The sequence below is a fragment of the Mustela putorius genome, unplaced genomic scaffold (genome assembly GCF_011764305.1).
Source record: "Mustela putorius furo isolate JIRA1106 unplaced genomic scaffold, ASM1176430v1.1 tig00001584_pilon_pilon_pilon, whole genome shotgun sequence".
NCBI lineage: Eukaryota > Metazoa > Chordata > Mammalia > Carnivora > Mustelidae > Mustela > Mustela putorius.
In genome coordinates this window covers 1,303,457-1,320,042 of record NW_025421806.1, presented here as the reverse complement: position 1 = coordinate 1,320,042, position 16,586 = coordinate 1,303,457, and the positions used below count along the sequence as shown (strand labels likewise).

Here is a 16,586-nt window from a genome sequence, read left to right as displayed (position 1 = left end):
TCCTATGCAAAAGCTTTTTATCTTGATGACGTTCCAATGGTTCATTTTTGCCCTTGCTTCCCTTGGTTTAAATAGACTTTATTGGGGTGCCAGGGTGGCTCGATCATTAAGTGGCTGCCTTCCGCTCAAGTCATGATCCCAGGGTCCTGGATCAAGCGCCGCATTGGGCTCCCTGCTTGGTGGGAAGCCTGCTTCTTCCTCTCCCGCTCCCTGTGTTCCCTCTCTTGCTGTGTCTCTGTCAAATAAATAAAAATAAAATCTTAAAAAAAAAAAAGACTTTATTGTTACAAGGAGAGCCCTAACGAGTAGGGCCTTATACACCAATATATGTGGTCTGAGGATGTGACCATGGAGAAATTGAGAGTTCATGATTGCAGAAGAGATCACTGTAATTGAAAGACATGATCCAGGGATGGCTGGCCAGGAATTCAGTAGACGGGATCAGGAGAGGGCAGGGGTGATAGGGTGAGGGTGAAGACAGGGCGAGGGACAGGACACCCCCATTCACTTCTGCTTCTTGTAGCACTCCAGATGTGACAGGACCCAACCTGATGGCAGGAGGAAAACGGAAGCAGGCAGTGATCCTAATGGTGACATCCATGGTCCCGAGCTCCTCCCGCAGTGGCTTGGAATGGATCTGGGCATGCTGTAGGGGGGCAGCTAGGTGAAGCCTGTGAGGTCCCTCACCAGCTTCGGTGTAGGCACAGACATGGCCACACAGAATGGCTGCAGACAGTGACCAGCAGTAGTAGTCTAAGGTCGGGAAGCCAAAATGGCCACACTGGCCAGAAATTCTGGTGCCAGGGGAGCCCCTGCACTTGTTTTCCAATGCAAGTATATCATAAGTTTTGGTATATTGTATGAAGTACTGTTTGTATAGGAAAGACAGGATAAATGTTTGCTTCCAGTTTTTATATGTTTTAAAAAATAATGGGAAGATTCCCTAGTATTCCATTTATGAATATTTCCATTGTTCCAAATTTATGCTTTTTGCCTGCTCTGTGAAATGATTAGCATCCTTTTAAGTTATCTTTTATCAGCTGGCAGATATTAAGATTTGTCAGTAGGGGGCACCAGAGAGATATTGCAGGAGGAAAAGGTTTTGTTTTCCTGTTTCTAGTGTTTCAGTTAGGCAAGCTTTTGGGCTTGGGCAGTTTCTCCAGTATTTGGCTCCTGCAACTTACAGGGCTTCTTCAGGACCTGGCCTTTTCAGTCTGTGGTGGCGAACAGCCACAAACTTCTCTTGGCACCCTCTTAGGTGGTTTGCAGTAGAATGCCTCTTCTGAGACACCTCCCCAAGAAGGACTTTCCCCTACAGAAATCTACTGCAGCACCACAGCCACTTCCCTACCATCTAGTGAGCCAGGGCCACATGCTCTCTGACAAGGTCTGCACTTCAGCTCTGGGGTGATCTTCATTAGATAGTTTATCTTAACCATAGAGGTAGTGGCTGTTCCTTATATTGCTAATCCTATTTTATTTGAGTTCATTTTACTTTTTTATTAGTCAATTCCTTAGTTTTTAAAAGATTTTATTTATTTATTTGACAGAGATTACAAGTAGGCAGAGAGGCAGGCAGAGAGAGGAGGAAGCAGGCTCTCCTCCAAGCACAGAGCCCGATGTGGGGCTTGATCCCAGGACTCTGGATCATGACCTGAGCGGAAGGCAGAGGCTTTAACCCACTGAGCCACACAGGCGCCCCTAGTCAATTCCTTACTACTCCAATTCTCTGTTATAGTTAGTAAGCCTTTAAATAAATAAAATCTTCTCTGTTCAAATGACTGTGTGCTTCCTCTCACCTGATTGGACACAGACTGATACATCTGGTAATTTTTTTAAAAGATTTTATTTATTTATTTGACAGAGATTACAAGTAGGCAGAGAGGCAGGCAGAGAGAGAGGAGGAAGCAGACTCCCCAAGGAGCAGAGAGCCTGATGTGGGGCTTGATCCCAGGACCCTGGGATCATGACCTGAGCTGAAGGCAGAGGCTTAACCCACTGAGCCACCCAAGCACCCCAACATCTGGTAATTTCTAAAGGTAACTATATGGTTGGTTGGTTGGTTGGTTTGGTGAACTGATCTGTCAAAATTAATGATTTATGTTATTTCTTTCACAATGCTAACATAATCTGAAATTATTTAAAATGTATTAATTTATAAATATTAATTACTTAGTTCTTAATCTCCTCTACTAGACAATCCACTTCACGAGGGTGGGGACCATGTTTGTCTTTTTCACCATTTACTTCCAGCACTTAAAGCAATGCCTAGGAGAGTATGCATTAAAACGCATATGAATAAATGAATCTATTTTGTATTTGGGGGGAAGAAGCCTGGACCAGGGAATTAGGTTACAAATACACATGCTTCACGCTTACATGTTGTGCTCTACTTAGTAATGCAATAACGAACTACATACATTCATTTAAAATTTTGTTACTTTTGAGGTGCCTATCTGCCTTTAGCTCCGGTCTCGATCCCGGAGTTCTGGAATCCAATCCCACATAGGGTTCCCTGGTCAGTAGGTGGCCTACTTCTCCCTCTCCCACTCGTGTTCCCTCTCTCGTCATTTCTCTGTCAAATAAAATTTTGTTGCTTTTTCTTAAAGATCTTATTTTATTATTTATTTAAGGGAGAGAACATGAGCAGCGTGAGGAGCAGAGGAAGAGGGAGAAATGCCCGCTGAGCAGCGAGCGTGAGGCGAAGGCCCCTAAAATTTTACTTTATAAATTATTGGTGCCTCCAAAGTTTCCCCCTCACGTTTTTATTTTATTGTCATCTGTCCGTTCAAGTTCTTTACCATTTCTAATCCATGGTTAATCGGGGTTTTTTGTGGGGGGTTTTTTAGGTTCTTTTGACTTAACGTTTTCTGATTTTTAAGCATTCTCCGTATATTAGCCCTTTATCGGGTTTTTGTTTGCGCGTATTTTTACTCAGGTTCCCTTTTGACTACTTAGCGGGGTTTTTTGTTGCTTTCTAACCCCAAAGCCACACTACTCCAGGTAGAAAGTGACGTCTGAGTTAACTGCGGAAGGCCAGGTGAAGCTAGTTGGGTGCCAGAACAAAAGAGCACAGTAGCAAAAAAAAACACCGTGAATCTCAAAACGAAAAACAATGACTACGCAAATTCCTGCCAGCACACAAACGTGATCCTCCCCACCTACAGCCAGCCTCTAATCTCCTCCTCCAGGCCAGCGCCTGGCGCTTATGTCTGACGTCACGGACGCACCTCCCAATTCTCTTAGGCCGCGCAACCTCCGTGGCCATCCACCCCGCGCGCAGATGCGAATATTCTTGCGGCGCCGGAAGTCGAGGACACGTGACCGGGTGACAGCCCTCTCTAGGTTGCAGGGCTCGCTTTAGGTGTTGCGGCACGGGATGGCGGAGGCGCCTCCTGTCTCAGGTACTGTCCCGGCCCGCGCGGGACTGGGCCCCTCTCGGGGAGCGGAAGTTGGGTCAGTGGCGAGTCCTAGGGCTCCGGCCATTCATACCGCGAGAGTGGCGGTCGGGATAGTGAGAACCAGGGCTCGGCATAGTGGAAACCAGGGCTCGGGATAGTGGCTCGGAAGGGCCAAGCCACGCGCGTCGTGGGTACCGAGACCTCGACCGTCCTCCACTGGGTTGTGAAGCCCCGCAGCTGGGTTTCCAGGGAGAGCGGGTTTGTCCCGGCGCCCAGTGAATCGATGTGGGCGTCCCGCCTTCAGCCCAGCTCTCCTGGGGCAGAGGCCGCACTAATCTCCAACAGGCGGGCGTCGGTGGAGTCACCGCCCGTGACGCCCGTGACGGTGGCGGGCTCTCGATGCGTGGCGGGGTGGCGCGTCCTGGGGCAGCAGAGCGAGCGCGAGCCGAACACCAGTGGTTTCTATTCTCAGAGTGCCACGCAGTGTGGCTGAGTCTCAGTTTCCTCATCCATCGGCTGGGGGTGAATAAGTAAATTCCTGTGAAGGCTCCCGCCCTGTACAGTACCTGTTCCGTAATTGTTAGCTCACTTATCTTGGGGTTGGTTCTGTGTGTAGACAGCTTCGTTTGGCTGTTCATGTAGCATCCATTTCCATTTCCTTCAAGGTGTACTTTAGGTCTTTGTTCTCCAAACTTTTGGGCAGACACCAAAAAGAAACATTTTACATCTGATTTAGTGCACATATGTGTATAATATAAAAAAGAACCGGAAGTTTTAGGAGGTAATCCTTTTTCTTACTAATTGCAATACACTCTATTTTCTCTTTTCTTTGAAGAAATACTTGTCACAACCCACTACATTGATTTCATTTCAGGACCCACTCTTTCTGGAAAAACAGGACAGCAGTTTGCAGCATGTGGTTTGTAAACATTGATTTTAGTCTTAGTTCTGCCACTTACCGGTGTTGGGGCACCAAGAAGAGTATATGTATGTTTGTGTTCTGGGTGGCCACTAAAATGTACTTGTTACTTTGGGTCTTGGTCAGAAAAGTTGCATTTGTCAAACCCTAGTCCTGATTTAGGTTTTAAATCTTGCGGGATGGGAACCTTTTAGGTTAGTGTGGTGTTTTATTATTCTCCCACCCATTTTTCACCCCAGATCTTCTAAACTGGATCCATTGATCTTCCCATCCTCAGGCTCCCTTCTGGCCCATTTGAGGCAGGAATGGGTGAGGCCGGTTGTGAGGTACAGTTTTGGCCTTCCTTGTTGTGCCCCAGGTTTGAGCTACCCACCCCCACATCTACTATGGCATATTTTCCTAGTCCAGAGACCTCTCCAGTCCCTCTCCTGTTCCTTAGTTTACTTTTTTTCTTTTCTTTTTTAAAGATTTTATTTACTTATTTGTCAGAGAGAGAGCCCAAGTGAGAGACTGAGTGAGCACAAGTGGGGGGAGCAGTAGGCAGAGGGAGAAGCAGGCTCCCCTTTGAGCAGGGAGCCCCACACGGGGCTCAATCCCAGGGTCCTGGGATCACGACCTGAACCAAAGGCAGACACTTAACCAACTGAGCCACCCCTATGTCCCCCTTAATTTGCTTTTGCCTTGGTTTCTACTCCATGCTCTTAATTCAGCATCATCTTTAGCCCACACCTCCCATCTCCACTCAGGGTTTAGTTCTCTTGCCCACTCCTGTCCTCAGTAACAGGTTCAGGTATGTCTTTCTGCCCATGGGCAGATTCTCCAATGCCAGCTTTGTTTCTTGACTTCATAATCTCTTGGATTTCCCCTTATTCTTCTCCTCTCACCTATTGGACACTTACTATGCTGCTGTGTTATCTTTGATCTAGGGTACCACTTATATTCTATTTACTGAGTAACTTCCAGCTACTTAAAATACTGAGGAGAAAAAGAAGGTATCTCACATCTTTGTGTCTCAGGTGCAGATTCCTGGTTTTTGTGCTCTTTTTTCCCCTTCCTCCTATCTCTCAAGGGTCTTTCTGAAGGCATTACCAACTACCTCATGTCTAGTGGAACCATACTGTGTTTGAATAGTGCTTCCCTGTTTAGACTCCCTAGTTGCATCGACTCCTTCTTGGTTAGCATGGAACACGTTCTTCCCATCCTTTACTAGGCTGTTCAGACAACTTAACTGACTTTTCTTCTGCCTCTTTCCAACTTTGTTTCTTCAAGAAGGAGCGGACTGTATGACACCCACTTGATCTAATCTACCCATTCCCACCTTTATGTTCTCTCTTAATGTTTCTGGAACATCTCCTTTGCCACCTTCTGAATCTTTATAATCCTCTTTGTTTTGTAAGGCTTTCCACCCAATCCCCAGAATTGCCTTTGTGAATGCTTTCAGGACACATCCTGAATTGAGTGAGAGGTTACCCTATGACCTTTATGATCTCGTTCAGTTCTTCAGTATATGTTTCTATGGTACCCACCTCCCAGCCTCTGACAGTGCAGTGTAAGAGTGTGGTACCTAGGGCCATGTAGCCTGGGGTGGAATCCTGAGTCTGCTTTGGAACACCTCTGTGGCCTTTGGCAAGTAAATTTCTCAGTGTCACCTTTCTCCTCAGGAATGTAAGGATTAAATAGGTTAACAGATACAAAGTATTTAGAATAGTGCCTGGCACATGTTAATTACCTAATAAGTGTTAACATTTATTATTAAACCTGAAACCCACACTCTGCACTGCACCCATCTGAGGTCAGGTCTGTGTTTTAGATAGCCTGTAGTCCTAACTGCAAAAATAAAGCACCATTTTAACCACTTTATGTATGTTACTAATTTGCTTTATTCTTCATAGCAACATGTAGGGATTGTTAATTTCTCCATTCCTTATAAGAAAATTTGGGTTAAGTCATTTGCATAAAGACACAAGTGATGGCAAGGTCATAAACCCATGTCTTCCAAGCCCCACTGATTCGTAGTGTAGTTGACCCTTAAACATCGCATGATGATTTATGATTCCCCAGAAACTTAACAAATAACAGCCTACTATTGACTAGAAACCTTACCAGTAACATAAACAGTCAAGTAACACATATTTTGCATGATATATGTATTATATACTGTACTCTTACAATGAAGTAAGCTAGAGTAAACAAAATGTTATCAAGAAAATCAAAAGGAAGAGAAAATACGTTTACAGTACTGTAAAAAATTGACATATAAGTGGACTTGTATAGTTCAAAACTTGTGTTGTTCAGAGGTCAACTGTATAATCCATATTTTACACATAATTCTGACTTTTCTACTAACTAGTGTTGTGTCCTTAGGCAAATCATTTACTCTTTGGGCTTCAGGGGAAAAAAATTACATTGGGGGAAGGAATTGAGTGGGTTGAAAAGGCATATACTTAATTTTTGAGACTCGTATTCTGGACTATATTATAAAGGTTATATATGGAAAACCTAAAATATATTCCTGGGTTGGGGGAAGAGATGAGAACTAATATACTCATTATGTTAAGTACTATCTATATGAAGTTTTACTTAAACTTCACAATAGCCTTTTGAAATAGTATCATCTTCTGTTAAGGATGAGGAAATGAAGGCTAAAAGCAATCAAATGATATTCCTAAACTCCTATCATAAATTGGAGAGCCAGACTTCAAACTGATTTTGGCTGACTTCAAAACCTGTTTACTTGATATTACACAATGCTACCTTAAGAGTTTTGAAAGACCACATGGAATCTGCTCATTTGATTCTCACCCCCAAATTGTTTGCTGACTTGAATTTTTTGATAAAGTAACTAGATACATAAATCATGCCTCATCAGGATGCCTGACTGGCTCAGTCGGCACAGCATGTGACTCTGGATCTTGGGGTTGTGATTTCAAGCCCCATATAGAGCATGGAGCTTACATTTAAAATGCTAATAATAATAATAATGCTTGGTCACCCAGGTGAGGAGTTTTAGTTAGTAGTTCTTAGCAGTGGCTATTGGTGAGGTTACTGGACATGGAATGGTCAGTGTTCCACAAGCATCTTGAACCCATCATATTCACAGGAAACCTAGGCCTCACTAAGAGCCTGTTGTATTTATACAAGTCTTTAGGAAAGTAATGTTTAGATAATGACTTAGAGTCTTCTGGGTTTCATGGGTGATAATTTATTTCTTCACTGACATGTCTATTTTTTTATGTCCTAGGTACTTTTAAATTCAACACAGATGCTGCTGAGTTTATTCCTCAGGAGAGAAAAAATTCTGGTCTAAGTTGTGGGAGTCAAAGGAGACTAGATTCTAATAGGATTGGTAGAAGAAATTATAGTTCACCACCTCCCTGTCCCCTTTCCAGGCAAGTCCCTTATGATGACATCTCTGCTGTTCATCAGCATGGTTATCCTTTGGGAAGCAAACCTAAAAGTCAGCAGATTTCTTTTCAGTCCTCTGCTTGTAACAAATCACTCAAGAACCATGGCCTTCAGAACCAACCTTGGCAGAAATTGAGGAGTGAAAAACAGCATATCAAAGTCAAGAAAGTACAGAATCTCACTGAGCAGACCTCAGATGCAGCTGGCTTAGAAAGTGTGGGTAGGTCAGAGAGTGGGACAAACCCCAGAGAACACAGCCCTTCTGAGAATGAGAAGGAAATTGTTGGTGCAGATCCCAGGGGAGCAAAACCCAAAAAAGCAGCCCAATTTGTGTACAGTTATGGTAGAGGACCAAAAGTCAAGGGAAAACTCAAATGTGAGTGGGGTAACAGAATGACTCCAAAATCCGAGGATGCTGGACCTGAAAATCCCAAACCTGTGGGGGTTATGCACCCTGACTCTTTGGATACATCCTTTAAAAAAGGAGTATTGGATGGATATGTAGCCAGACGCAATGAGCAGAGAAGATACCCACAGAAAAGGCCTCCCTGGGAAGTGGAAGGGGCCAGGCCACGACCAGGCAGGAATCCACCAAAACAAGAGGGCCAACGACTTACAAATGCCGGACCCAGGAACAACATGGCCCCCATTCCAAAGGATAATCCTAATGAAAGACCAGCTAAATCTGCCTGTGACAATGGGAACTTGGCAGTCGTCAACAAGTCTTCCAGAAGGATTGACCCAGAAAAATGTGCTGTAAGGAGGCAGGATCCTCAAGTAACATCTTTCCCCCGAGGCAAACAGAACCATGTGCTAAAGAATGTGGAAACACACACAGGTAAATCTATCTGGAAATGTTTTGTTTTGTTTTATTTTTAATAGATAATAAATTCACACAGTTGAGGAACCAGAAATCACAGTGAAACAGCTCTTTCTATCCTTGTTCATTATCTGCCTGGGTCCTGCCACCACTCGCTCCTCACCCTAGTAGGTAACCACTTAGTTTATATATATCATAAGCAAATACAAATAGGGAACTTTTTTTCTTAACAGACAAGAAATTTAGTAAGGGTTTTTTAAAATGCAGATATGGGTCCTACAGATGTTTGGTTACAAGATTTTTTATTTCTAATCATGAAAGCACAAGTAGGGGATGATGACATCTCCACTACCTCTCCTCGTTCCAGCCTGCAAGGAACTTGTCTCTTGTCTGCTTATCTGCAGGAGGTTCTGACCACTCTTGCCATCTTCAGTTTCTTTCTCTTAGTTGATCTGTCACACTACATCAGGAGAGGGTAGAGAGAGGTAGAGGGAGAGAATCCCAAGCAAACTCCCAGCTGAGCACAGAGCCAAATGCGGGGCTCGATCTCACGACCCCAAGATCATGTCCAGATCCAAAATCAGGAGTCCCACATTTAACCAGCTGAGCACCCGGACACACCTCTTTCTTCATTTTTATATCCTGTTGCTTAACATAGCTCTTAGAACATAATAAGTACTCAGCTCCGGCTGTTGGAAAGTTCTTCCTTACATTAAACTGAAAACTTCTTTCCAGTAAATACTTTCTATGCCCTGGTTCAAGTTCTGCCCTCTGAAGCAACACAGCAACCAGTCTCTCTCCTCACAGTTCCCCTCCCCCTAATTGCAGATCAACTTTTTTGCGGTATTTGAAGACACTTCTCATTTTCCCTAGGTATGTATTTCATCTAGGCTAACCACCTTTATTCCAGTAGCTTTTCCTCATGGACCTTCACCATCTGGTCTCTCTCCAGTTCAGTGTACATAGCCCAGCCCAACACATGAAGTTACCTCCTGCCTTGGTCTGTTTTCACACTGGCTTAATAGTTCTAGTTCTCATTTGCTTCATTAGGCACTTCTTCCTCTGGGACATCAACCTGTATGTGAACCAAAGTAATGATATACTAGACTTGTTTTTGAATTCGTAAGGCTGGTTAATAGTTTCCTTTCGCTTTATAACAAATTGCCACAAGTGTAGTGGCTTAAGAGAACACATTTATTATATCAGTTTCTTTGGGTCAGGAGTCTGGTTAGGGGTTAGCCAAGTTCTCTAATCAGAGCTTCCCAGGACTAGAATTTGGCCAGGGAGGCAACTCATCTGAGTCATAAGATTCTCTTCTCCTCTCACTGGTTGTTGGTAAGATATAGTTCCTTATGGGTGTAGAATGAGGCCCCCATATTCTTGCTGGCTATTGGCTGGGGGGCGGTCACTGAGCTTTTAGAGGTTACCTGCAATTTCCTACCACATGGCCCTCTACACAACATGGTAATTTTCTATTTCAAGGTCTTTAAGAACACATGTGTTACAGATTGTTCAAATCTCTCTGACTTCTATCTTTGATCCCTAGACTCTTTTGAAAGGGTTCACCTGATTAGATCAGCCCCACCCGTACTCAAGGGGAGAAGATTATATAGGGCACACACACCTGTATGCATATGGGAATCTTAGAGGCCATCTTAAGAGTTCTGCCTAAGAAATCTCTCTTGACCTCACATACCCACATATTTTTGAGAATATTTTATTCACATTTATTGAATAAATATTTATGTATAAGCACTATTCTCAATACTGGGGGTACAGTACTGGTGAAATTCACATTCTGGTAGGGAAGGCAGGCAGAAAGTTCTTAAACCAAAATTTAATATGCCAGGTGATGGGTAAGGGCTAACGAGAATATAAATCTGGTTAAAAGGACAGTAACAGCAGCATTTGTCTAACTAGGTTTGTCTGTTTGAGGAGACACTTGAATAGAGACCAGAAGGAAATGCAGCAGCGCACCATGTGGCTCTCTGAAGAATATCCAAGCAGAGGGAGAATCAAGTTTAGATTCGGGTGGAGGGGAGACATTGTGAGCAACGGAAGAGGCGGGCAGTAGAGGAGGTCAGAGAAGTCACAAGGACTGGATCATGTGAAGCCCTTGGACTTGGTTCTGATTAAGAATATGAGAAGCAGGGGCGCCTGGGTGGCTCAGTGGGTTAAGCCGCTGCCTTCGGCTCAGGTCATGATCTCAGGGTCCTGGGATCGAGTCCCACATCGGGCTCTCTGCTCAGCAGGGAGCCTGCTTCCCTTCCTCTCTCTCTGCCTACTTGTGATCTCTCTCTCTCTCTCTGTCAAATAAATAAATAAATCTTAAAAAAAAAAAAGAATATGAGAAGCAGCTCAAGGTTTTAGGGAAAAAGGATGACATGATATTACTAGCATTCTAAAACAATCACTCACCCTGCTGTTTGGAGAATTGGCTCTTAAGTAAGCAAGGGGACAAGTTAGGAGGCTGTTGCGGTAATTCACATAGTTGATGATAGAGACTTGGACTAGGGTAGTAGTGTTGGAAGAGGTAAGAGCGTTACACTTTGGATGTATTTGGAAGATAAAACTCTTAGGATTTGCAAATAGACAAGATGTTGGCTGCAAGAGAGAATGAGAGGGGTCAAGGACCAAGCCAAGGCTTTTGTGTCTGAGTAATGTAAAATTAGAATTGCTGGGGCACCTGGCTGGCTCAGTCCGTGGAGCATGTGACTCTGATCTCTGGGTTATAGGTTCGAGCTCCACATTAGCTATGGAGATTATTTTAAAAATAAAACCTTTAAAAAAAAAAACAAAAACAGAATTGCCAGATACTGAAGTGGTAAAACTGCTGGGAGAGAAAAGGTGTTGTTTGTTTTGAAAACTCTTCAGTTTGAGATAATTTTAGATTTATAGAAAAGTTACAAAGATAGTACTGGGAATTCCCATAGATCCTTCACCCAGCTTTGTCTAATGTTAATATCTTATATAACCAACTCTGGCCTTTGGTCAAAACTAAGAAATTAACAGTAATATAAACTAAACTGTAGACTTCATTTGGACTTTGCCATTTTTTCCCACTGCCATCCTTTTTTGTCCCAACATCCAGTCCAGGATACCAGGTTGACATTAGTCACCCATCATGTCTCCTTGGTCTCCTCTCAGTCTTTCTTAGTCTTTTTGTTGGAAAGGTTTTCTTGGTCTTCCCTTGTTGGAAAAGATGCTTTGGGATATGTTTTGTTTTGTCTACTCCTTGTTTAGAAAATTAAGAGAATTAGGGAGTTAAAAATTCAGGCAGAGATCTGGACTGGAGATTTAAATTTGGGAACTTTCAGCACTGAGTCCTCTAACAGACTAGAGGTCTCCTAAGGTGTGAGTGTAGTTAGAGAAGAAAGATTGGAGGGTAGAGCCTTTCTATACCTCAGTGTTTCAAGGTTAGAAGATAGGGACCCATCAAAAGAGATGGGGAATGAGTAGGAATTGAACTAGGAAGTGAACCATGTTTTTGTTTGTTTAAAGTATTTATTTATTTATTTGAGAGAGAAAACATAAACAGGAGGAATGGCAGAGGGAGAGGGAGAGGTAGGTTGTCCTCTGAGCAGGGAGCCCAATACAGGGCTTGACCCCAGGATCCTGTGTTCATGACCAGAGCCAAAGGCAGACACTTAACTGAGCCACCCAGGCATCACAGAAGTGAACCATGTTTTGTTTTGTTTTGTTTTGTTTAAAGGTTTATTTATTACTTATTTGACAGAGATCATGAGTAGGCAGAGAGGCAGTCAGGAAGAGAGGGAAAAGCAGGCTCCCCGCTGAGCGGGCCTGATGTGGGGCTCAATCCCAGGACCAGTGATCATGACCTGAGCCGAAGGAAGAGGCTTTAACCCACTGAGCCACCCAGGTGCCCCAAAGGCTTTATTTAATTATTTGACAGACAGACAGAGATCACAAGTAGGCAGAGAGGCAGGCAGAGAGAAAGAGGGGGAAGCAAGCTCCCCGCTGAGCAGAGAGCCCAATGTGGGCCTCGATCCCAGGACCCTAAGATCATGACCTGAGCTGAAGGCAGAGGCCTAACCCTCTGAGCCACCTGGGTGCCCAGAAGTTAACCATGTTTTAAACACCAAACTGAAAAAAAAGAGCTCAAGGAGAAGGATCAGTTGTGCCAAATGCTGTTGATGAATCCAGCAAGAGGACAACTTCATATTGATTGTTGGATTTGGTGGTGTGAAGGTTATTGGTCTTGATAAGAGCAGTTTTGGTAGAGTAGTGGAGGTGAAAGCGTGATTAGAATGGAAAGAGAGGGTGACCCCAGATAAAAGTCTCCCTGGCTGCTTGAGAGTGGTCTTTGCTTATTCTTGTTCTATACCGAGAAAAACTAGCACTGCTCCTGTTCTCCCAAACTGTCTGGATCCCTCTTTCTCTGGTAATAGGATCCCCTATATCCTTAGTCCATTTCTGCTCTGCTCCTGCTTTTAATTAATCTGTGGCCTTCTCAAGCTCACCCCTTTCCGGGCAGCCTGTTTAGAGCATTCTCTTTTCCTTTATCCCACTTGCCTTAGTTTCGGGAAGACGGGAAGAGCCTGCTCCTTTCTCAGTGTCCTTTCTGAACCCCATTATATTTCTACCTTGTTTCAGAATCCCTGCTCCGGTACATCACTTTTTGGCTACATCACCTCCCATGTCTCTTTATCTTTGTCATGTTTTAGCCCTAGTGTCATTTATTAATGCCTCCTGCCTATATCTTTCCTCTTCCAAAGTGATTCTCAAAGTATAGTTACAGACCAGCAGCTGAAAAGCATATTCTTGGGTCTCACCTCCGTCTTAACAAACAGAAATTCTGGGAGTAGGGCCCAGTAGTCTTATTTTTTATCAAGCCTCCAAGTGACTCTGATTTGAGAACCACTGATTTACCATAAATCCTGCTATTACTCTGCAAGACTTTAGTGATCATATGGATTATACCATTCTCACGTCCTTTGATCTTCTCAGCCACAGTGACCTTCATCTTCATTATCCCTCCATACCCACTACTACTTTCTGACCATAACCTCCTGTCCTCTGGCACTCTGGAGTCTATTCCACCCACTAACTGTATCATCAGCTGTTTCTCATTCTTTATTCCCTCCTCAGGCTGAGCCTTAATGTAATTTTAAAGTATTATCCTTCTGCCAAACCATTTGGCAGAACGCCCACCCTGGGTTGATACTGCAGTCTACCTTTTCTGCTCCATCTGACTAACAGAATGCTGTTCCAGGAAATCATATGATAGTACAGATTTGGTGCTGCTGCAGACTCACCCTCTCAGGGAAGTCTTCCTGATCACCCTCTTTAGAACTCAAGTATTTCCCCCACCACCAGCATTCCCTATCCTTTACTGGTTTATTTTTCTCCGTAGCACTTATCACTATTCAATGATGAATTGAAATTCATACTGTCTATGGTTATGCGTTTTCATATAATTTTAATAACTTTTCATTATTTATTGTTTCCCTTCCCCTACTGGGTAGTAACTTCCTAAGGGCAGTAGATTTTTGTCTGGTTGTTTACCATGTATTCTTAGTGTTTAAACAATGCCTGGCACACAGTAGGTTCTCAGTAAACATTTTTGATTGTGATTCTCCAACTTCAGTTGACTTTCAGTACTGCACATTTCCCCTTATATGGCCTTGGTTAGCTGCCCTTCTCATTTTCATCCAAGACTACTCCAAATCTTTTCCAGGCTTACTCAGACCTTCTTGCCATTCGTCTCCCTCAAACTCAGTGGACCTCCTTGCCTCTTCACAGACAAAGGGGAGATCATCAGGCATAATTTTCTCAGCTTTTTGCTCCCTTTAATGCAAACTCGAGACATCTGTGCCTAGCTTCCTTTTCTTTCACCCATTCTAAAATCTTTGTTTTCTTTCAGCAGCCTTTTCACACATACCATTCCAAGTTTTCAGCCTGAAGCTGTCTTCCCAAGTCTGCACACACTCTGAAAGAAAAAACTTCCCTTGTCATATGCCCCCCTCGCTGTCCCCCACCTCCACCCCGTGTTTCCTTCCATTCTAGTCTAATCAAGAATCACCACTTTATTTCCTTTTACCTATTTTGGTTCACTTCTCAGACTTCTGCCATCACCACCACTTGACTCACAGCTACTGGTAAGTCTTTAATGCCTTTCTATTTGTCACAGCCATCAGACAGATGTATTTCAGCCTTTATCCTGGGCTTCCCTTTGAGTTTTAGGCAAAGGGTCTGTTGAAATGTTACTTCCTTGATATTACACATTTCTGATCCTCCTCGTTCTCCTTGGCTATTCCTGCTTATGTCCTTCAAGTTTCTCTTCCTCCACCTCTTTTTTTTTTTTTTAAGATTTTATTTATTTATTTGACACAGAGATCACAAGTAGGCAGAGAGAGGTGGGGAAGCAGGCTCCCTGCTGAGCAGAGAGCCCAACGTGGGTCTTGATCCCAAGACTCTAGGATTATGGCCCAAGCCAAAGGCAGAGGCTTTAACTCACTGAGCCACCCAGGTGCCCCTCCACCTCTTTCTTAAATGTTGGTGTTTCCTAGGGCTTTATCTTAGCCCTCTGTTGTTCTTACTTGATTAAGGTCTCATTGGAAGATTACAGCTGGTTCCATTTCTTTCAGCCACTGCCTCTGTGCTGTGCTGACTTCTAAACTTTTACCTCCAGTCCCTAAGCTCTGCCACAAGCTTTGGACTCATATAAATAAATGTGGTATCTGACGAATGCTTCATACTCAACAAAACAATCTTTTTTTTTTTTTTTTAAGATTTTGTTTATTTATTTGTCAGAGAGAGAGAGAAAAAGCAGGGAGAACAGGCAGGCAGAGGGAGAAGCAGGCTCCCTAGTGAGCAAGGAGCCAGATGCAGGACTTGATCCTAGGACTCCAGGATCGTGACCTGAACAGAGGGCAGATGCTTAACCAACTGAGCCACCCAGGAGTCTCTCAGCATAACCATCTTGAACATGTTTACCATATTTATATTGTATTAGCTTCTTTTTTTTTTTTTTTTTAAGATTTTATTTATTTGACAGAGATCACAAGTAGGCAGAGAGAGAGAGGAAGGGAAGCAGGCTCCCCACTGAGCAGAGAGCCCAATGCGGGGCTCGATCCCAGGACCCTGAGATCATGACCTGAGCCGAAAGCAGAGGCTTTAACCCACTGAGCCACCCAGGCGCCCCCTTTTTTTTTTTAAGATTTTTTTTTTTTTTTTTTACTTGGCAGCTGCCAAGCAGCTTAAGCAGCTGCCTTTGGCTCAGGTCATGATCCCAGAGTCCTGGGATCGAGCCCCACATCAGGCTCCCTGCTCCATGGGAAGCCTGCTTCCTTCTCCCACTCCCCACACTTGTGTTCCTCTCTCTCTCTGTGTCTCTCAAATAAATCGATAAAATCTTTAAAAAAAAAAAAGATTTATTTATTTACTTTTAGAGAGAGAGAGAGTGAGCACATGGGCAAGAGGGGCAGAGGGAGAAAGAATCTCAAGCAAATTTCGCACTGAGCATGGAGCCCATGTATTAGCTTTTTAAAAACAGCTGCCTTGCGTTAAATGAGGTAACTTAATAAAGTCAGTTTAGTAGGTAACTCACCTTTAGTCCCACCATCCAGATAGAACCAGCTTTAACCTTTTGTTCTGTTTTCTTATAGAATTTTCCAATGCTCAGTTTTACATTGTTGAAATCATGTAATATAAACGTGTTCATCTTTTTGCTTATGTTATATATTTTTCTGCTCATTAAGAAATCCTTGCACTTTATTCTAAACATATAATATGCAATTAAAAATAGATAAGCATTAATATTTGAACAATCTCCCTTTTTTTTTTTTTAAGATTTTATTTATTTAGTTGACAGAGAGGCAGAGCACAAATAGGCAGAATGGCAGGCAGAGGGAGAAGGAGAAGCAGGCTCCCTGCCAAGCAGGGAGCCTAATGCGGGGCTTGATCCCAGGACCCTGGGATCCTGACACAAGCCGAAGGTAGCCACTCAACCGACTGAGCCACCCAGGCGCCCCACAGTCTCCCATTTTTTAATCTATTTTTTATTTTTGCTGATTTTAAA

At 43.4% G+C, this 16,586-nt stretch overlaps 1 protein-coding gene across 7 annotated transcripts in view; it reads left to right on the top strand.

The window, feature by feature from the left end:
* Positions 1–3,262: 3,262 nt before the first annotated feature.
* The window catches only part of NFX1 (nuclear transcription factor, X-box binding 1), an 81,487-nt gene continuing 68,163 nt past the window's right edge, over positions 3,263–16,586 (top strand). For 2 of the 7 annotated variants that reach the window (XM_013062915.2, XM_013062914.2), the window contains exons 1-2: positions 3,276–3,404; positions 7,562–8,563. In XM_013062915.2, coding sequence (XP_012918369.1) covers positions 3,380–3,404; positions 7,562–8,563 — 1,027 coding nt within the window. In that variant the 5' untranslated portion in view covers positions 3,276–3,379. Of the gene's footprint in view, positions 3,405–7,561; positions 8,564–16,586 lie in introns of all 7 variants that reach the window. The other 5 variants (XM_045087911.1, XR_006608920.1, XM_013062916.2 and 2 more) reach the window with 5 other exon arrangements.